Source organism: Mustela erminea, chromosome 4 (assembly GCF_009829155.1).
Source record: "Mustela erminea isolate mMusErm1 chromosome 4, mMusErm1.Pri, whole genome shotgun sequence".
In the NCBI taxonomy this organism is placed as follows: Eukaryota; Metazoa; Chordata; class Mammalia; order Carnivora; family Mustelidae; genus Mustela; species Mustela erminea.
Genome location: NC_045617.1, coordinates 51,225,848 through 51,247,979, shown reverse-complemented (window position 1 = coordinate 51,247,979; position 22,132 = coordinate 51,225,848). Strand labels below are relative to the sequence as shown.

Below are 22,132 nucleotides of genomic sequence, written 5' to 3'. Positions count from 1 at the left end.
AAGAAACCCCCAAAGCAGGCTGAGTGCATAAGTTTGGGAGTAGTGCAAAGTAGTGCTTTTGAGATTTAATTATGAGACTCCCCTGAGATGTTTATTAAAAAAAAAAAAGTTCCTGAAGCCCTTTCCTGGAAATACTGATTAATTGTACCTATGAATACTTAATTTTAATATGTTCCCCTTATGGTGATATAGGTTGGGAAAAACTGCACTGGGTAAAAGATCTCAGTGCTTCTGATTTTTGATAAAGAGAGTGAAGTGGACACATCAGTGGAAATGAATGCCAACCTCAGTTGTCCAGGAGGGTGGGCTTGGAGGACAAATGTGGCATGAAGGTAGCATCTTAACGATACAGATGTAAGCTGTTGGAACACTGGTCAAGAGCTGAAGTCAAAACAGTGGCATCGAGGGCTCGGTGGAAAACAAATTCAGGTAAACTCTCTTGGAAAGATATTTGGTCAAGGAGAGATTGGAGATGTGTAGGATCTCAGCAGGAAGACTAACTGAGGCTAGATTGTGGAGAGCTGTGTCCTAGGCCATTCACAGCATTGGGAGGCCAGTGAATGTGGTGTGTTGCTGATGTCCATGATTATATCATTTTTACCAATTCTGCGTAGTGTTCATAACATCCACACACTGATGCAGTTATGCAGGTGGATTCATTGGTTCACTTGGTGGAGGCTTGTATGTTCATGGGTTTGTTGTTATTCTGTAGGGCTGTAATATATGTGCTCACTATCTCTCAACATGGTATTTCCTGTTTGTTAGGAAATGAAATCAGCTCTATGCTTTTTATCTATACTGGATATCTTTGCCCCCAGATGACTGAGAAATTGCTTTTTCTTACCAACTTCTAATTTTGTCCTAAAACTCTTTCCCGTTAGAGAGATTCTGTTGTTCATTTATTCAGCCCCTTTTTATTCAATAGCTGTTCAGCACAAACAATGTGCAGAATGTAAAGAGAGATGGGTCTATGCCCTGTCCATAGGATCACACAATCTTTTGGGAGCAAGATCACATCACTAATTATACCAGAGACAATGAAACTATGGTCTAGAGGAAGATACTGATGTTTAGAGGAGAGAGTGATTATTTTGTTTTAGAGAATAGGACTTTTAAAATTCTTTTTGAAGATTGGTGCTGAGTTTACAGGATGGGTAGGATTTAGAAAGCTATGGATAGTAGGGGTATTTCAGGCAAGAGGGAACAGTGTAAAGCACAGGCACAGGAATCTGGTGGCAAATGATCTAATTTGACTGTGGCATACAGAGCATGAGGAGGTATTCTGGAAAATAAGATGAAAAACTAGGTTGGAGCCTATTAAGAAGAGGTGTGACAGCCAGTGGAAAACATGCTTTATTTATTCTGTAGGCAGCAAGGAGCCTTTGGAGATTTTCCAGCAAGAAAATAGAAGGAAATAGAAGGAAAACTAGTGCTATGCGTGTGTCAAACAGTATGCTTTCTGAAAGTGGTTCCTTTAGGTAATCTGAGGTTTAGATTATTTGGGCGCAGTAACTAGGCATCGTGTTTAGGGCTGTTTGGAAGAGGGAGGAGCTAGAGACAGGAACAGCCCGGTCATTGCCCGTATCTTATGTGTAATTATTTTGACATGGGAAAAAACATATGATATAAGAAAGGTTTTTATTGATTGATTTAATTTCTCTTGAGCTCTCCCACTCAATATTCCAGGCTCTGGGCTATGGTGGTAAACCAGCAGTCCAAGACTATCACGGAGTATATAATTTGGGGGTGGGACAGATCATACTGGCAGAAAATAATCAGGTAGTGACAAGTGAGATTTAGAGAATGAAAATAGGGAGTCGTGACCGAGAACGATCTGGTGGCTTCTTTAGACTGAGTGGTCACATAAGGTCTCTTTGAAGAAGCAATATTTTAATAGACGTTTGAGTGATAATGAGGAGCCAGCCTTGAGAAAATTGGGGTTGAGGGTGAAGAGAGCATCCCAGGCAGAGGGAATGGCCCTAAATGGGAACAAACTTAGTGAATCTAAGGAACTGAACAGTGAGGTAGGATCAACATTATTTGTCAATGGAGTATATGTGGGTATCAAGGAAGAAGTCAGAGTTGGCCCTTAGGTTTCAGATGTTGGAAACAGAGAATGATAGCAGTGTTATTGGGGAATTGGGCCAAGTGCAAGTGAAGGATGCTGTTTCTTTTGGACTTGTGTGGTTTAAAATGCCAAAAGCTGGGACTTAGCTTGGGAAAGGAGATAGGATGGGACATGGAACTTGGAGAATCATCTGCCTAACAGAGTTCTTTGAGGCCACAGGAAAGCTGGGGACATCCGGGAAGTTGGAACAGGAAGAGATAGACAAAAACAACAATGAGGAAGGTTTAAATTGGCAAACTCAGAGATGAGAGAGATGGGGACAAGCAGGAAATTCAGGGTCTGACCACTGAGCATGGGAGGAATTGCACCATCAAGTGGTCCTGGACCACGCTGACACCAAATGCACTATTTTGTTTTGTGAACCTAATGCAGTGAAGACAATTCTGTTAAGACGAATCATTCCATTAGCTTATGATTTCATGCATTTGACATTGCTTTCTCTCTTGGTGTATTCAAAACTAGAATTAGGATGCCAGCTACTAGAGTGGAGTTAAACAAAACTGTAAGCTTTTCTTTGTCAGCATTTCTCAAGTATGCTTTGCAATGTGCCAAAACATATCCTTCCAGACACAGAAGACAAATAATTGTTTTAAAGTGAAACACTGTCATTTCAGAACTGTGTGTACTTGAAAATAGCAATTTCTGTTTGACCACCAGGTGGCGAAAACACTACTTTTAAATAGCTCAATTCATCAGTACATGTGAGTGACCATTACTACTAACAAATCATAGTTGGTAGTGACAAGTATATATGCCCATGATGACATTTCGGTGCATTTGAAGAAATGCAATTTGATTTCAGTCTTTGTTAATAGGTATATTCAACAAGTATTCACACCACCAACTATGTAGGAGGTGCACATCAGAAAACAGAAATTCCCAGATTAGTAAACTCTGTGTCTGTCCTCAAGAATCTCCCCCTTTCAAGAGAGAGTCACTCATACACTCAGACCACGTTGATGAGAGTGGTAATAGACGTATGTATAAGGTACATGATAGCCCAGATGGGGCATGGTTTCCTCTGCTCTGGGGCAGAGCAGCGAAGGTTTCACAGAGGATTTGAATCAGGGTTTGAGGCATCAGTCCATCTCTGGGTTATAGCGTAAGAACACACCACATTGTGGGAACAACTTGTGGAAATCCATAGTTGTATGAATCAGCATGGTGTGTTTTGGTAAACTGTAAGGGGTTAATATTACTTATATATAAGTAAGAGTGAGGATGGAGGCATGGCTGGAGAAATAAGCAAGGGCCACACAGTGAAAGACTCTGTGGGCCAAGCTGAAGATCTTGGAGGACTCTTAGTCAGTAAAGGAAGCCATTGGAAGGTTTTAAGGATTGTAATCCTGTGATCAAACTAGTATTTCAGGAGGGTCAGTTCAGAATGTGGCCTAGAAGAGGACAGAACCAAAGGCAGGTAGATCAGTTGGGCAAGGGTACTATAGTCATCAGTGTAAGAGATGATGATGGTGTGAACTAGAGCAGGGGTAGGGGACTAGGGAAGGACAGGTTCATAGGTGAAATGATGGTTGATTTTATGTATCAACTTGACTGTGTCACCTAATGCCCAGATATTTGGTCAAGCGTTACTGTAGATGTGTCTGTAACAGTGTTTTGGACAAGATTAACATTTGAGTAGACTGAGTAAAGCAGACCACCTACCCTAGTGTGGATGGACTTCATCCAATCAGTTGAACTCAAGAGAACAAAAAGGCTGAGTAAGAGTGAAGAGTGAATTCCTTTTTCCTGACTGCCTTTGAGCTGGGGCATTGGTCTTTTCCTGCCTTTGAACTCGACCTGAAACATTGGCTCTTCTTGGGGCTCAAGCCTGCTGGCTTTCAGACTGGAACTAACACTGTCAGCTTTCCTTTGTAGGCCTTTGTAGTTGCACTGGAACTATGTAACACCATTGCTCTCCTAGGTCTCCAGCTGGCTGACTGCAGATCTTGGGATTTCTTAGCCTCCATAATTACATGAGCCATTGCCTTAGGGTAAAACTCTTTTCACCCACTCTCTTGTCTATAAATCCTAGTGGTTCCATTTCTCTGGAGAGTCCTGACTAATGCAGCTCTGGAAGGTGGAATCAGCATAACATGGCGTTTTGCTGTATGTGGAAGGTGAAAGCAAGTTGCCAAGGCGATCCCTCCCTTGGGCCCGGTGACTTGAGAATAGTCTTGCTATGGACTGAAGTTGGTGGTATGCAGTACAAACAAGAATTGTATGTTTATGTGTGCAGTGAATGAAGATGATTTGTACACTTTATAAACAGAAAGTTCATGGGATTTTCCAGGTATACAGAAAAAGATGCCTTTTAGACAGTTGGTTCTCTAGGTCTACTTACATAAGTAATGTAAAGACTGTAGAAATAGATGACAAAAGGCATTAAGATTTGATGTGGATGTGGGACGCCTGGGTGGCTCAGTGGGTTAAAGTCTCTGCCTTCAGCTCAGGTCATGATCCCAGGGTCCTGGGATCGAGCCCCCCCATTGGGCTCTCTGCTCAGCAGGGAGACTGCTTCCTCCTCCCTCTCTCTCTGCCTGCCTCTCTGCCTATTTGTGATCTCTGTCAAGAAAATAAATGATATCTTAAAAAAAAAAAAGATTTGATGTGGATGTGAAAATCTGGGGGTGGAGGCAGCAGAAAATACATTTGATTCAGGGATGGGCCTTTCTAGGGTAGGATGTGTAGTAGGTGGGCACAGCTCTATTTTGTTGAGCATGCTTGAGATCCACTCTTAAATGGAAGTGGGATGGAGATGGAATTTAACAACTTAAAGAAGATGAAAGAGACAAGGGCTTAGTAAAATGGAACTGAAAGTCTATGAGATCCAGGGTATGAGAGGGACTATAGAATATTTTGGACAGGTTATGTAGTCCTAACTGGTATCTTATTCTATGCACTTTTATATGTGATGTCATACTTTAGCATAATTTAGATTCTTGGTATCTTTTATCATTTAATAACAATAGCTATTATCTCTGAGCACTTAAAATGTGCTGGACTCTGCTTGATCAGGACGTGTGTGTATTTACTTCACTGTCTCTTTACATCTAAGGACAAATGTGTTGGTTAGATCCTATCAAATGATTTAGAGAGAAATTACAGTCCTCAATCCCTTTAGCCTATAAACAAATTAAGAGAGAAGTGTCATTTGACTTCTGCTTCACCTTCATCCCTCCTGGAAAAACAGGAGTTACAGAAAGTTTCAGTAGCATGGCTTCATTTTCTCTTCTCTCCTTTGGGTACGATGCTTTATTAGTCAAGCTTCGAGGTTTATTTTGAGAAAAGTCTTTCAGGCAAATGAGTAGACTCTCAGTAGAATGAGTTCTGTAAGACTCATTTAAAGAGGCAGAGGGGTATGTACAGAACCTGGCAGAGGAACACACAGGCCTCTTTGCTGTGGTTAGAAGATGATTGGACTTGGAACTGAGTAATTGGTTTTGCTTTTCTCTCTGTGGCTTTTCTTAGACCTCTTAATCAAGGGGAGCCTGCACTTCCTTATTGGTAAATTAAGAATAATAATAACACATGTTCAAGGGTTGTTGGGAACAACAATTGAATTATTTGATGAAACTGCTTTGTAAAGTGAAATGTGAATATAAGATCGTTCTATTCATTTTGACAAAGTGCTTTTAATGCTGAAGCCATGTTGCATAAAAGCTCACTGTGGTTCTCGCTGGTAGAATTTATGCACTCCTTTAGGGCACTGAAAGGACATTCCTCTCTGTGTGTGGTTTCCCACATTGGCGTCTCCAACATATGCCCTCATCAGTCTTTTCTGCGGGTGCAGAAATGAAGCATCCAGAAAGAATGATGGTTAGTTTGTGTATTCCTATGCCCAGAGCACATGCATGGGTAGAACTATTCCCTGCAAATAGGTACCAATCAGCACATGAAGGAGATGAGATGGAGTGGTTGTGACTTGCCAGAAGGTACATTAGTGAGTGGTGAAAAGCAGAAACAAGAAAACAGCTTTTTGCTTCCCAGTTCAGTTGTTTGTAGAATTCATTTTAGGTCTTCCTGAAATCATCACCCATGAAGTTCAGCTTACCTTGATGGGAAGTTGAGGTGGTTCATGAAATATTGAGACTTGTGTTCACTTTCTTAGTGAACAACCATTTTGAATTCCATGAAAGAAAAACATAATCTACCTAAATAATTACCATAATCCCCCACCCTTTCCTTTTGTGAAGAGTGAGAAGTCATTTCAAACATTTATTCTTGCTCAAAAGAAAAAGAAATTGTTGGCTTAAAATGAGCAGGCTGTGTGTGCCTTGTTTAGTGTAGAAATGGCCATATGGTTAAAAGCTTTGCGGATAGTTCACCGTTTGGGTTACCACCACGTTTTTGAACTTACTGTGTTATCCCCTTTAACATGGAGTACAGATACTGTTGTGATAATTAGCAAGCACATAATTGCCCATTTCTAGTGGTTATGGCAGATACTTCTTAATTGAATGAACTCTAAATTAAAGTCTGATCTTCTCATTTTGCCTCATCATTGCCTTCTATTTGTATAGAGCAACAAAAGAGCAATAAATTAGATTTCCAAATGTAAGATGTTCCTTTCTTCATTCTTCCCGTGCCTTGATCAACCAGTACCCCCCATCTCTAACTTTAAAAAATGACTATAAGGTGAGATCTCTTTTAACTTCCTATATGCTAAGGGTATTTTTTCTTCTTTTTTTCTCTTTTTCTTTTTTTGACATCCCATACATTCTCATTCTCTTTCCTTCAGCCTCAAAAGAAGCAAATTATTCTGCATCACTAAGCACAACCCATCCACTGGGGTCCTCGTCCCAGTCTTCCCCTGCCTTCTCCAGAGCTTTTTACATTTTTTCTCATTTCTCCAACTTTTGCTTCTGTGTTATTTTTTTCTTCCTAGTCTATAATTGCTCAAATTTCTCCCAATTTGACATGCCACATTTGCCTGCAATTACTCTCCCATTTTATACTCTCCTGATCCAACTCCTCAGAAGCCTCAGCCAGGCCTTTTTGACTTTTCTGCCCATTCACCCCCATTGCTCTCTGGCCTCTGTCTCCCCCCTCTCCACCCCCTGGCCAAACCCTGACTGAGCAAAGCTTCTGTGGATACAATCACTGGTGATTTTCTTTTTTTTTTTTTTTTTTTTTTTCACTGGTGATTTTCTAATGAGTAATGTCAATGTATTTTTCTCAGCTTTTTATTTTATGGATTTCTCTATTGTGTGTAAGTCTCCTTGAAACTTTTTCCTTGACTTTCATAATACAGTCATTTTTATTCCTTTTGTACCTCTTTAATCGTTTCTTCTCTGTCTCCTTAATCATTTTCCCCCCCTCTACTCAGCCCTCAAATACTGATACTCCTCAGAACAGAAGATCAAAGGGTGACCCTGAGGAGTATCAATATACTAAGATATAAGATATCTTGTGGTTTCCTCTCTATCTTTCAAGCTTGACACAGAGCTGAATGAGAGATAAGTGACCTGAAAATACATGGGGGAGTCACCTCTGCTTTCTACCAGAGATAGTCAGCTTAAACAATTTCTTTTTGATTTTTTACACTACTCGTTTTTAAGTGTTTAGTATGTTTTTGCATGCTTCATTTAGTATTTTAAGTTAGAAAAATCTATCTAGTTGTTTTGTTTTTTTATTTTTATTTTTCATTTTTTATTTTTTGAGAGATAGGGAGAATGAGCATGAGCAGGGTGGGAGGGGCAAAGGGAGACGGAAAGAATCCTAAGAAGGCTGCAGGCTCAGTGTGGCTCCCAACACAGGGCTTGATCTCATAATCCTGAGATCATGACCTGAGCTGAAATCAAGAGTTGGATGCTTATTCGACTGAGCCACCCAGGTGCCCCTGTCTAGTTTTTATATGAAAAAATGTTAGCTACAGGAAGATAACACTTCTCTTCCTTTGTTTCAGGAGACCCATCTTCCCAGCTGCAGGCTCAGGATCCTGGAAGTTCTGAAAATACATTAAGTCTGCTGGAAGATTCTGGGTGTGAGTTATCCAATGAGCAGAGAAGTGAACCTTCAGAGATGGTCCAGCATTTTGTGGAGAGCTGCAGCCCCACGTCCTTTCTACCCCTGCCCATTGTGAAAAGACATTGTGCCACTGTGGAAAATCCTCTGTCTTCCCACATGCATTTCTTGCAACATCTACTCGAACTGAAGAACTTGACAGAATCAGGGAGTCTGAAAACAGACTTAAGCCACTTTGAAAATGACTTTTCCACAGTATCTGACTCTGTTTTTCAGTTGTTGGATGGCCTGATCACTTTTTACCGTAACCCCAGATTTCCTTCTTCAAGCTTTTGGGAAGAAGCTGTTAATACTTTAGCTGGACTGATCAGTGATAGTAACTTATCTAATCATATTCTTAAAAAGTGTTCCAAGAAGTTGGAAGAATTTGAGAAAACCCTACTACAGGTTATTTTAAGGAGCAACCATATAAATCGGGTAAGTACTAAATCTTCTGTTTATGAAATAATATGTCAGTGGTTTTGGTGAACATTCTGTTTGGATAATGTTGATTGATATGCCTTAGACTCCTGGTTCAGAGCCTCCAGTTAAACTTCCTTTTTGGAGCCATCTGGGCTCTCACGCATTGTCATGTCCCCTCTTCTGGACTCTGATCGTTATAGCACGCGCTGGTCTCTACACAGCTACCTGTGCTTCCAGCTTGTACTTCTCTGCTCTGCCTTGTTATTGTCCTGCTTTTTATTATTATCCTTGATTTCTTATCTTCTTTTGTTTTCCCCTGCCTATGTTTATTTCCCATTGATCAAAAAGTCTCAATATTTTTCCAAAAACCACTAGCATTTAATGGTTTCCCAATCTATAACTTCAGTGGGTGTTAAATTCCTTATGATGGATTACCTGTACTGTACTGAATTTGTTCTTTTTCTGGCATTGACTAGCAGATGCCTGGAGGTCAAAGAATATTTCTCTCTTCTTTTAGAATTTCCAGTGTAAGTGGCATAATACCCCACGGACCCTCTAAATGAGTAAATTGGCTGAGGAACCCATAACATATGGCTTTATTATGTTTTGTTTTGGTTTGGTTTCCTTCCTTATTTAACGTGGCTTAGTAAGGTTGACTCAGGGATTCTTTTTTAACAAGTGACATTGAGGTAACCTGACAGTTGCTTTTTTGTTTGGCTCTTGAGACATAAGGGATTTTTAAATTTAATTTAATTTAATTTAATTTTTTTTTGGTATTACTTCCTATCTTTCTTAGGCTCCAACCCCTTCTTTGGGAAACTCCGAATGCATTCACATTTTAATCCTTCTAACTGACTACTTAAAATATCACAGAGGAGACTAAAAGGTCTAACTGACTTACCAGCTGTACTTCACTATAGGCAAAAAGTTGTTCGATCTTGTTTCTTTTGATACATCATGGTCTGGTGTTTGTCCTCAGTGCCATTATCTGAATTTTGTCCAATGGAGGCTTTTCCTGAATTTTTAAAACTCTAACAAAATTTGAACTAATAGCCTTACTTATTGCATATGCATCTGTTCTCTGTTAACATGTAGAAAACTTAACAATTAAGCTTTTGGCATTCATGAAAGGTGACTTTTCTGTCTGGCAAACTGCAATTTTTTTTTTCTACCTGATATGGTCAGTCAGGAATTAAATATCAGATTTTTCATAGTAGTATCTGAGGTATCCAGTCTGTTTCTTCACCATTAATAAATGTCATATTTAATATTTCTTAATTTTTTTTGCATATTTTTGCTTTATCTTAAAACTACTTTAAACAGGTTTTATATTGACTTAGAACTTTCCAGATACTGGCATTTATATTCTTTATCAGTGAACACATGATGCATGCATTTTTTCCAGTCTAGTCTTTCACTTAAGGATTAGAATACTCACAAGAAGCCAGGGGACATGTATGGGACATGCAGTATATTTTCTGTACCATTTGTCGGGGTGCAAGCTGTTGTTGGATAGTTGGGTCAGCAGTGGGGGAATGAGTGAATGAATGGCTTTGGTCTTTTTTGGAAATGTAATTGCTACAGGTAGAGAAAGTAGAATCCTAAAATTGCTCACTGTGTTTACAATTAGGATGATGACTCATAAATAAGTTTTAATGACATTCTTTCTTGTTTTTTTTTTTTTTCTTGCCAGTAGAAGCTTCTTAGATTAAATCATTTCAGCTTTTGTCATTATTACTGTCATCATCGTCTTCCAGATATGTTCATAAAAGTTCTTTATTAGAAAAAAATGACTGATTGCTCCTTATAAATGCTTTTTTGTCTTTCTTTTTTTAGTTTCAAAAAAGTATATTTTGATGTGAAATATAGGCTAGCTTCTATTGCATTTTTTATTGATACTATTTTTGATTGATTAATACAAAATGCCATAGTTTAGAAAAAATTGCTCTTTGGAAAAACCTTATTTCCACAATTGGAAGTGTTTAATTTGTATCGCTTAGAAACTTGAGCCCTGCTATTGATTTTGTTAAAGGAAAGTTATGTTTGTGCAATGTGATAGGAAAAGTTGTGGTATGAATACTTTGATAGTCTGATGGAGGGGTTTCATGTGTTTTTAGTTCATCTATAGCCAGGTTTTAAATAAAATATATATCTTTTATGTGTTCTCAATACATTTAGTAGTAAATTTATTCAGCTATAGCTTTGTTTTTCTTTAATAATCAATGAGAAGTTGGCATTTTTCAAAATCTTGAGGTTATTATTGTGAATGTCAGTTATGTCGGGGTTGTATATATTCAGGAGATAAGAGGTTGAAATGAAACACTGTGAACATTGTTTTTGAAATATTCTCTAATTGTAGCTTGGTTGAAATGATTAAGTTCGGGGGAAACATTAAGTTTGTGGAAAACATATGTATGATCTGTGATTTTTCAGATTTGGATAAATTCTATTTATTTTTGTGCTGTTTTGTGCTATAATATATGCTATTTTTATTCAGTAACAGATCTTTAGGAATTGTTATCTTAGTGTTATATCTACATCATATTTTTAGGATAGTCATTAGTGTGGGACTAGAAGGTATAATCCACAAAGATACATTGGACAGGGAGAGAAGATACATGTCTTGAAACCAGATGGCTTACAGATGTCTGCACTAGGCTTGCTCTAAGGTGTCCTGGGAAGCAGTCTTGACTTGACTTGTCCTCTACTTATGGGCCCTGGTGTGGCATGCTTCCTCTTTCACCTTTGTACTTGCCTTGGGGTCAGAAGTGTTTGCCTTTGAGGTATTTAATGCCTCGATGCTTAAAAATACTTTGAGGTATTTATTCTAGTGAGTTAGAAAAATTTCTCTTCAATTTCTTATTTTTTTTAACCATAAAACAACTTTTTTATTATGTTATATTATTCACCACACAGTACATCATTAGTTTTTGATGTAACAACTCTTGGACATATTAGTTATGAAACTGAAAAAAAAATTGACTGCCAAGTAAATATTAACTTAGAATCTTTTGTATGTATGTTAGGCCAAATAATTGTCTCTGGTAAAGATGTCCACATCCTAACCCTTGGAATTTGTGAATATTTTATGTTACATGATGAGATGGGGTGGAGAATTAAGGTTGCTGAACTTGGTATGAGGAGATTAGCCTGGATATCCCCATGGGCTGCATACTCACAAGGGTAAGGGAAAGAGGGAGGCAGGAGAGTCAGTGTCGAAAAATTGGAAGATCCTGGCATTAAAGATGGAGAAAGGGACCAAGAGCCAACACATGCAGATTGGAAAAGACATGGAAATCGATTCTTCTTGAGAGGCTCCATGAGGAATGGAGGCCTGGCAATACCGTCATTTCGTCCCAGTAAGACCCACTTCAGACTTCTGATGTCTAAAAATGTGACTGAATAAGATTGCATTGCATTAAGCCACTAAGACTATGGTAGTTTGATATAGCAGCAGTAGGAAATGAAACACTATGTTTAATATTTTTTAGTGTTTTCACATCCATTATATCATTATATACCTATACAACAACTCTGTGAGGTAGTCATGGTTGCCATTTGTTAGATGAGAAAAATGAGGATCAGAGGGATTTGCCCAAGGCCACCAAGCTAATTAGCAGTGGGAACACTAGCACCTCCTATTAGAGTTGAATGTGGCACTGCTTTCCCTCTTTATTCTCTCTTCTCAAAACCCTCAAATTTGGTAAAACTGAGCCAGATTCTAGGATATAGGCAGGTATTGCTTGTATAATCCCCCCTGCTATGGTCTATATGTTCATCCCTTCCTGTCTGGATTTCTGTAGTAACTTCTTTTTAGATTCCTGACTCATCTGATCTTCCTCTAACCCATCTTCCTCACCATTGTCAGAGTGATACTTAAAAAATGACAAAGATTGGGGCGCCTGGGAGGCTCAGTGGGTTAAAGCCTCTGTCTTCTGCTCAGGCCATGATCCCAGGGTCCTGGGATCAAGCCCTGCATCTCATTCTCTGCTCAGCAGGGAGCCTGCTTCCTCCTCTCTCTCTGCCTGCCTCTCTGCCTACTTGTGATCTCTGTCTGTCAAATAAATAAATAAAATCTTAAAAAAAATGACAAAGATAGCACAAAATTGGAGATTATCTTTTAAAAAAAAAAAAAAACCCTTAAAAAAAATGCCAAAGATCTTTCAGGGGCTCCTCAGGGACTGGTAAAAAAGCACACCTTCTCTTGGTGGACATTGAGAATGTATGGAATTGTCAAATTACTATATTGTGCACCTGAAATTAATGTGACACTGTCAGCTACACTAGAATTAAAAAAGAAAGAAAAAGAGTGTGAGAGAGAAGCATAAAGAATGGAGAGGGGCAGGGAGGGAGGCAGGCTGGCCGGCAGGATTGCACACATGCTTAACCACTCTTCACTCCAGTCAGACAGAATTATTTGTAGTTTCAAGTACTTTCTATTCTCTTCCTACTACCTGTCAGTCCCTTAGCCCAGGACACCCTTCTTCCATTGGGCTTGTTCTACCTATCCTTGCAAACTAGCTCTAGGATTAGCTCCTCAAAGAAGCCTTCCCTCCCACGCTGCTTCCATTTTCTCTTCCTTTTAGCGATTAAATATCCCTCACATAAATTCACCACAGTGCACATATCACTGTATAGTAGCTACTGACTTGTTTTTCTCCTCCACTAGAATCTGTATTTGTGGCTATATGCCATGCCTTACGCAGTTTAGATCCTCAGGGCTCAACATGGTGCCTAGCAGTGTCTCCTTATAGCCTGGTGAGGGTGGGCTCCCACTTGGCCTTTGCTTATGTGGGTGGGGGAGGCACAGTTTTTTTCTGTGGTGTTTGGCTCTTTGTTTGGAGGTTATCTCTGAAGGCTTTCCACCTTTCTAGGCTGCCTCTTTTCTTTCCTTTGGTTTATATTGTTATTTTTGTTCTGTCCATCCCCATTGGCACTTCTAGGTTTTTGGCTTTTTAAGCTCCAAATCTGGGATATATGAGGCAAAAGGAAAATGAGGGAACTAACCACTTTGTCCTTCCTTTGTCTTCAGGTCCATAGCTGGTCTGCCTGTCAGTCTTCTTAGGTTTGATTTATAGATAATGCCGGGGATTTTTAGTTGTACTTAATGAGAGTACTAGAGATCAGTTAAGTTCACTTCCCAAAAGTGTAAGCCTGTGCATGTATTCTTAAAAGTCAAATAATACTCCTACTTACAACAACAAAGAGCTAACTCTGCTGCACACCAGCTCCTTAGTACCACCCCTCAGAGAATAGCACTACCAGACCTTGACTCCGTTCTGCCACCATTTACACCTGTGTTTTTAAATAAAATGCTTACACTGCTATTTCTCAGAGTCCATGCTTTCCTTATTTATTTATTTATTTATTTATTTATTTATTTAAATTTTTATTTTCGGTAGACTCTATATCAATGTGGAGCTCAGACTCAACCCTGAGATCAAGTGTTGGACTCTGCAGTTGAGCCAGCCAGGCATCTGATTATTTTCCTTTTTACCTGTTCACTTTGTATCATGGGAGATAAAAATTGAAGTCTTATGTAGCTGCCCTCCTCTACCTACTCTCCAAACATAGGTTTACCATAAGTTTTAGTTAAATAAATGTTATATATTTATACTACTATAACTAATTTTATTATCATGGAAACCTGTAACACACAGTGATTTCATTTCCTTCTTGTACAACATTTTTTTCTAAAGATAATTTTTCAGAATTACTTTTTTTTTCCCTATCTGCTTAGTTTTCCATGTACCCATAATTGATTCTTCTTATAATCACTGTGATGGTTGTAAACATTCTCTCAGGGTGGCCAGACAAATTAAACCATTTATCAGTTCCGTCCTTTTTCAAAGAGACCCCTCCTGAAGCCCTCCGTCTTCCTGCTGTAGTCCGGGCTCGTGCTCCCCATTACTCGGCGTTACTCCAGGGACTCCTTTTCCTTTCATCACCACCTTGGAATTCCCTTGGGTGTTTTCTTGTGTCCTATCTCATAGTCCGTGGATTTCATATATTCCTTTTCTTGGTTTATGACTTCATTTGGTGATGCATATTCTTTATGAGCTAACTTAGAATGGGTTTGTGGGTTATAAACTTCTAAAATATTTGCTTACTTAAAATACTCCAACTCTAAACTTTATTGATGGATTAGGATAGATTTCCAGGTTGGAAATCATTTTTCCATTTTATCTTAAGACTTTTTTTTACTAACTTCTAGATTCCAGTGTAATTGTGGTTTTAATTCCTTGAATGTGATTTAGTCCCCACCTTCCTGTACCTCCAGAAGCATTTAGCGTCTCTCTTACTCCCATTGTTTTGTAGCTGCAGGATGGTGTACCTGGATGTGGGGATTTTAAAATTCCTTTTCTTGAATGCTTGGTAGGTTCTGGAGTCTGGGATTTCATCCTTTGGTTCTGACTTTTTTATTTTGTTTATCTTGCATATTTGTATCTTCTCTCTTTCCTTTTTCTAGAACACCTCTTAGTCTGATCTCCCAATTTTTTTTCCTCTTTTCTGGTAACATTTATTCTTTTTATTTATTTGTTTTTTCTGGAAGATTCCCTTACCTTTTCTTCTATTTAAGCCTTTTTAAATAATTTTTTAAAAATTTCTTTTAGGTGTACCAGAATTCATTGTTTATGCACCGCACCTTGTGCTCCATGCAATATGTGCCTCCGTAATACCCACCACTAGGCTCACCCAACCTCCCATCCCCCGCCCCTTCAAAACTGTCAGAAATAATGAATACTGTTATGCTGGAAAAAAAAAAAAATTAAAAAAAAAAATATATATATATATAAAAAAAAAAAAACTGTCAGATTGTTTTTCAGAGTTCATAGTCTCTCATGGTTCACCTCCCCTTCCAATTTCCCTCAACTCCCTTCTCCTTTCCATCTCCCCATGTCCTCCATGTTATTTCTTATGCTCCACAAATAAGTGAAACTATATGATAATTGACTCTCTCTGCTTGACTTATTTCACTCAGCATAATCTCTTCCACTCCAGTCCATATTGCTACAAAAGTTGGGTATTCGTCCTTTCTGATGGAGGCGTAAGACTCCATAGTATATATGGACCACATCTTTCTTATCCATTTTATTTAAGTTTTAAGTTCATTTAAGTTCTAAGTTCAACTATTGAACATTTTATTTCTTCTGAAATATTTTTAGTTTCTATGAGTTCTTACTCTCTTGATTATTCCTTTATACAGATCCCAGTTCTTGTTTTTTATCAATAAAATATAAAATTTTTATATTTTCTTTGTTCCCTACTTTGCCCCTGACTTCCCCATTTCAGTGGATCACTATTTTTCATTTTCAAGGCTTTTTGGTGCCTAGAGTGAGTCTGGAAAGATGGGTAAGATGTAAGAAGGCCACCTGACAAAGAAGGTGTCGAGGTGTCCTGAGTGGTATGCAAGTTGCTTGGGAAGAGGCCAGGAGGCAGGAGGAAGCGTGGAGAGCCCTGGAACTGCCACAGGATTGGTTTGGGAGGGAGTGGAACTTAGCTGTAAAGGATCCGAACTGATGGAGAAGGGCCAGGCCATGAAGGTTCTCGTGTGTTTTGTTAAATACTCCAGTGTCTTAAAATATACCATGTAAAAATGCAGGCATAATTTTGATGTAGAAGCCTGTGCTCTTTTTCCTAGGAAGGAAAAAGAGTTATAGTTTTTATATGATTTTGAAAGGATATTATGGTCCTTAAAAGTAACAATATCTGGGAAATCACTTGGACTGGTTGGTACACACTGCTCACATTAATCCTTACTTCTCATCCAAATTCTACCCAATTTTCAAAAGATGGCTCAAATCTCATTTTACTCTTAAATTCTTTCTTATCAAACTGATCCTGAAGTGGGCTCCTCTTCTAAAATTCTGTAGTGATTATTGTCTACATTATTCACTTTTCGGTTTGCCACATGCTGCCTTATTTCAGCTTACCCAGCTTGGATAGTTAACTTTTTGAATATTTTCATCACAAAGATTAATAGCTTAAGTTAGGATCCCCAACTCTTATTTACCAGAAGTGACCCAAGACAAGTTAACTCACCCCAAGTTTCACATCTAAAGACGGAGATAATAAATAGGATTTTGCCCTAGGGTTCTTGGAGATTTTCCATGAGCAAGTGCAAATGAAGTACTTAGCCTAATATTCAGTATCATATAAGTGGCTCATAAATGTTTCTTGTTGTGACTTGTCACCGTGAGGAAGGGCCGAATCTTATCTTCTCCACTAATGTTAGTACAATGCTGAGCTCATATTGAATGCAAAATAAGGTATTTTTTGAATTGAAAATAAGACAATGAAAGTAAACAACAATTACAGTTCATTTGTGCCTATACCTTTAAATACCATCTTCTGACTTTTGGTCAAATTTATGTGCATAGAACCTTCCTTAGCAGCAGCTCTTACTGGCAATCTAGTAGCATTCCTGCAGCACTTCTGTGTACCAGGGAGCTGGTATCATCTTGGAATGTCACTAACTATCCATCCACACTCACAGCTTACCACTGACCGATTTGCTGAGTAGGCATCCTGGACGTTTTTTCTTTCCGTGTTAATTATAGAACATTCAAATGTTAACTACTTGAGTGTCATGGTTTCACCTACCCTTTGCACTGGTCCCTTCCGGTAGAGCTGCGTTGGCTTGCATCTCTCATCTTGCCATTGATTTTTGTAGGATTTTGTAGTTGACACATGCTTCTTAGACTGCCATTTTCCTCAGCTCACCAGTGATGTGGCCTCCAGGAAGCATAGCAGTAAATCTGAAAATACAGTTCATGGAATCAAACGTCTTGTTTCACCAGTGTGTACCTTTTAGTTGTATTTTAAAGCTCATTCATGCCATAATTATATCAACCAGTAGAACACATTAACTTTTAATTTAATTCTGTTTAGGTAGCAACATTTGTTATCGATTTCTCTGCTGTGAGTTAGGACATCATTTTAGTACTGACATTGGCTTTTGCTCCTATGCTGACTTTTCCAAAGATCCTTATGTTCTGCTGCTTTTGTTTTTGTCATAAGTGTTTATCAGTTTCTTGCAGTTTGCCTCAAGGATTTTTAAGGCTACTCACAGTGTGTTTTGTTTTAGGATAGTCCTGGGGAAATAAAAGTGAAATTGAAGGTTAAAGCTCCATGCTCCATTTCATCTTTGTGCAGTGCTGTATTTAAACTAAAAAAAAAAAAAAAAAAAATCTGGGCTAGTAATCCTGCAGTTGTACTTTAATTTAATGACCATTTACTGAAACAAGTTGTATCATAAACTCAGATCTTAATAGCTATTTTGGTCACTGTATCAGTGTATAAATCAAACATTCTTTGGATTTTGAGAACAGTGTTTGACTTTCAGGGAATATACAGAGGAAGGAGGAATAGGCAGAGCTGAACCCGGTTCAGCTTACTTTCAAGGTATACTCGACATTCCAAAACCTCTCCTGAGATCATCAACAGCGGTCTACCTTCATATTATACTTTATAGTTTGTAAAGCACTTTCACCCAGAGTTTATTACTGGTTCTGACAACAACTCTATGTCATAGTTGTTATTGCTACCTTTAGTTTATAGATGAAAAAATTGAGGGCAGGCAGGTTAAAGGACTCACTGAAAGTACTTAATTAACCAGCCATTGGAAGACCAGGGTCACAAACCCATGTGCATGACTGCAAATTCTTTCCTCATTCTACTACATTTCATTTCCATCTTAACCAAAAGAATTTCCATATACTTTTGTCCCAAATGCAAAAGAATTACTTGACTTCCATTTATGGGTTAAAAAAATATTAAAGATCAAAGGCCTTACCAATATTTCTCATGATTTTATGAGACTATTTAGAGTTTGCTTGGGTAAGTTACTGCATTTTATTTTGTGCAGAGATTTATGTTTACGGAAAGCATAAAAGGAAAAGAAAGTACTGCTGTGTATGACATTATAGGATCACCTGTTCCTTGTTTTCTTTATTGGCTATAAATAACAAATCTCTTGAAAACTTTGTAATTGCAAATAGAATCTAGTTTCTAATTGAATATAAACTATGGTTTTACTTGTGTTTACATAAAAATAAAAATGTTTTCCTCTCTGCTTTAACAATATTGTGAAAGACATTTTAAATTTTCTAGAAGCTTTATAAATGGGATTTTGAAGCTATCATTTTTTAGTTCAATTTTTCCATTGAGTTCAGAATCTGCTTAGAATAACCCCCTCCCCTCTCTGCCCATAGTTATCAATAGTTATAAGAGTTGGGAAAACTTAAATCATAGCTATCAGATGTGAGACCTGGAAAAATCAAACATTTCTGAGAACACGAAATTGCCTTTTATTTATAGATATAATGGTTTTAAAGCAGAACATTTTGAGCGTACAAAGATTAACCATTAACCCACTTACTTGTTTTTTCCATGGTACTTTTCCAGGGCTAGGTCTCTAAAAGGAAACATGGGACTCCTCTCATGTGCTGGGTACTGTCATAGACGCTGTATATAGTCTGGTAGATGAATAAGATGAGTCCCTACCAATGGGAACTAACAATCTAGATGGCCATTGAATAAATGAGCAGGTAATGTAAACTGACATAACAGGTACAAACATAGAAATGACCAAGGTACAATGGGGGAGAATAAAAGAGACCTAATGTAGATTGGTGAGAGTTGGAAGTTTTCATGGAGGAAGTGGCTTTAAAATAGAAGGAGTGGGAGTTTAGAGTAAGGACTTTCAAGACAGTGACCATCGTGTATTGCTGAGACAGGATATATCTGAGCAATTTCTTGGAGGAAGGCAATGTGCTCAGGTTGAGAGAGTGAAGGACAGAGAACTGCATAATACATAGAAAAATACAGAGTGCAGTGGATCTGTAGGTTGCCTGCTGTATTAATTTCAGAGGGCTGCTGAAACAAAGTACCACAAATTTGATTGCTTTTAAAACAACAGAAACTTATGCTCTAGTGGCCACCTTCACAGTAAAGATGTTGACTTGGCCACACTCCTCCAGAGATGCTAGGGGAGAAGTGGTTCCTTGTCTCTTACAGCTTCTGGTGGCCGTATCTGTTTCTTCCTCCCACTCCCTTTCCTACTTGTGTCTCATCTCCCTCTGGCTCTGTCTTCTAAGGATATAGAAGAGGGCACTTAGAGACTATGTAAACAACCCAGGACTAGGTCTTGATTTCAAGATCCTTATCCTAATGACCTCTGAGAGAGACCCTTTTTCTAAGAAAGATGGTGACATTTATAGGTTCCCCGGGATTTGATGTGGATGTCTTCTGGGGACCATTTTTTCAGCCTACCACATTTACACTTACACAGCATTGATTTTTTCCACTCTTACCCTTTGATTTTATTAAAATAGCTATCCCTTTTGGAAATAAAATAAAATAAAATGCCTATCACTTTCTCCACACAGGTCATGCATCTACCCCCATAACCCCTGGGTCTAAGGATAATTCGAATCTCATCACCCATGCCAGGAATAGCCTCCTAAGCATTTCAGACCAATGGCACCAGGAGAGGCTTCCTCTGGGCTTCTGGAAAAGTTTTTCCTCATTTTCTGGGAGATTCCCTAAAGGCAATTATCCATCTTTTCCTCTGGCTACGGTCTTGTAAAGTTGTAAAGCTAGAACTTGCTGCCATCTGAAGGACAAATATGAAGGAGAATAAAGCCTAGAGAATTACAGCAAATCTGAGCCAGAACCAGGTTAAGTCAACCCAGCAGCCCACTCAGTCTCTGCATTTTCAATCAGAGGAGTCAGTGCATTTTGTGTACACACACACACACACACACATATGTATATATATGAATATTTACACACATATAAATATTCTCGAGAAGATAAGAGCATATTTTGCAACTGTGACAAAATAAAATAGTGCTTTAAAATAAAACATTTGGGGCACCTGGGTAGCTCAGTGGGTTCAGGTCATGATCTCAGGGTCCTGGTATCAAGCCCTGCATGGGGCTTTCTGCTCAGCATGGAGCCTGCTTCCCCCCCTTCTCTCTCCGCCTGCCTCTGCCCACTTGTGATCTCTGTCTATCAAATAAATAAATAAAATCTTTAAAATAAATAAAATAAAATAAAACATTCAGGGAATAAAAAATACTATTCTAAAATTTCAAATATGAAAATGAAAACATAAATGAAGGTTTAGAAGCTTAAGCAGGAAAATCTTCCAGAAAGTAGAGAAAACAGAAAATGTGACAACAAAGAAAGAAAACTAGATGGCCAATTTGGGGAACCAATGTATTGAATAATATGCAAGTTACCAAAAGAGAGAACCAGAGAAATTAAGAGGAAATTATTGAAAACACAACTTAAGGAATTTCCTAAAAGTGTTTTTAGATTGAAAGCCTACTAAGTACCCTGGACTTGGATGAAAGTAGACTTATATTAAGGCTATCGCTGTGAAATTTCAGAACAGTGGGATAAAGAAAAGATTTTATATGCTTCCAGAGAGAAGAAGGAAAAAAAGTACAGTTCACAAGGAAAATATCAGAAATACTGGTATTTCAGATTTTTAAAAGGCAAAACAGTGGAAGAATTGAAGACGATGGAACCTTCCCAAATATTTTTCAGGAAATTTATTTACAACTCAGAATTTAGTACATAATTAAACTATTAATCAAGTGTAAAGTTAAGTGAAGATACTTTTAGGTATATTAGGTCTCAAAATGTACACCACCCCTGTACCCTCTTTCAGGACACTACTAGATTATATTCTGCAACCAAATGAGCTAGCAAACCAAGAAAGAGGTCATGAGATACCGGGAACAGAAGAGCAACACATGAGAGATGATGCTGGAAGAAATTTCAGGATACCTGCTATTCACTAATTCTGGAGAGGAACCATTCTATATTGGAGTAGGTTAAAAGATTCTAGGAGAGATGCTTAAGGGACATGAAGCTAATAGAATACAGAGTATGTATGGACATCTTCAGAGAAGATCAAGACACCTGATGATGAGTTTGGAGGTGAATTTTTATTAATTGCTTTAAAAAATCAAGCCAGTGTATAAAATAACAATTATTAGTTACAGAAAAAAGTATGTGGGAAAGGAACAAATATATAGTAATCTACGTGACTTGGCTCTGCATAGTATTTATGTAGTTATGCTAGTATAAACACTGAGTAATGATCTACCCAAAATTAGGGGTGGGAAGGGTATGTGTGTGTGTGAGAAAGAGAGAGAGAGTGAGTGTGAAAGTAAGCAAGCAGATGAGTACAGGGCAAAGACGGATGTCAAATCAAAATTTCCATAGTGGAAAATCAATATATTTTTTTAAAGTACATTATTTAGAATAATTCAGGTAAATACTCAAAGAAAGAATCTACTAGAAGCTTCAAATAGAAATGATGTTGGAGGGGCCCCTGGGTGGCCCAGTGGGTTAAAGCCTTCCACTCAGGTCATGATCCCAGGGTCCTGGGATCGAGCCCCACATCTGGCTCTCTGCTCAGTGGGGAGCCTGCTTTCTCCTCTCTCTCTGCCTGCCTCTCTACCTACTTGTGATCTCTCTCTTTCTCTGTCAAATAAATAAATAAAATCTTAAAAAAAAAAAAAAAGAAATGATGTTGGAAGGGAGTAGGGTACCACCAAC

General features: G+C 38.3%; 1 protein-coding gene across 2 annotated transcripts in view; it reads left to right on the top strand.

Moving 5' to 3' along the window:
- The window catches only part of MEI4 (meiotic double-stranded break formation protein 4), a 248,763-nt gene that overhangs the window by 55,520 nt on the left and 171,111 nt on the right, over nt 1-22,132 (top strand). For both annotated transcript variants that reach the window (XM_032339230.1, XM_032339229.1), the window contains exon 3: nt 8,034-8,569. In XM_032339230.1, the coding sequence (XP_032195121.1) occupies nt 8,034-8,569 (536 nt within the window). The remainder of the gene's footprint in view (nt 1-8,033; nt 8,570-22,132) is intronic.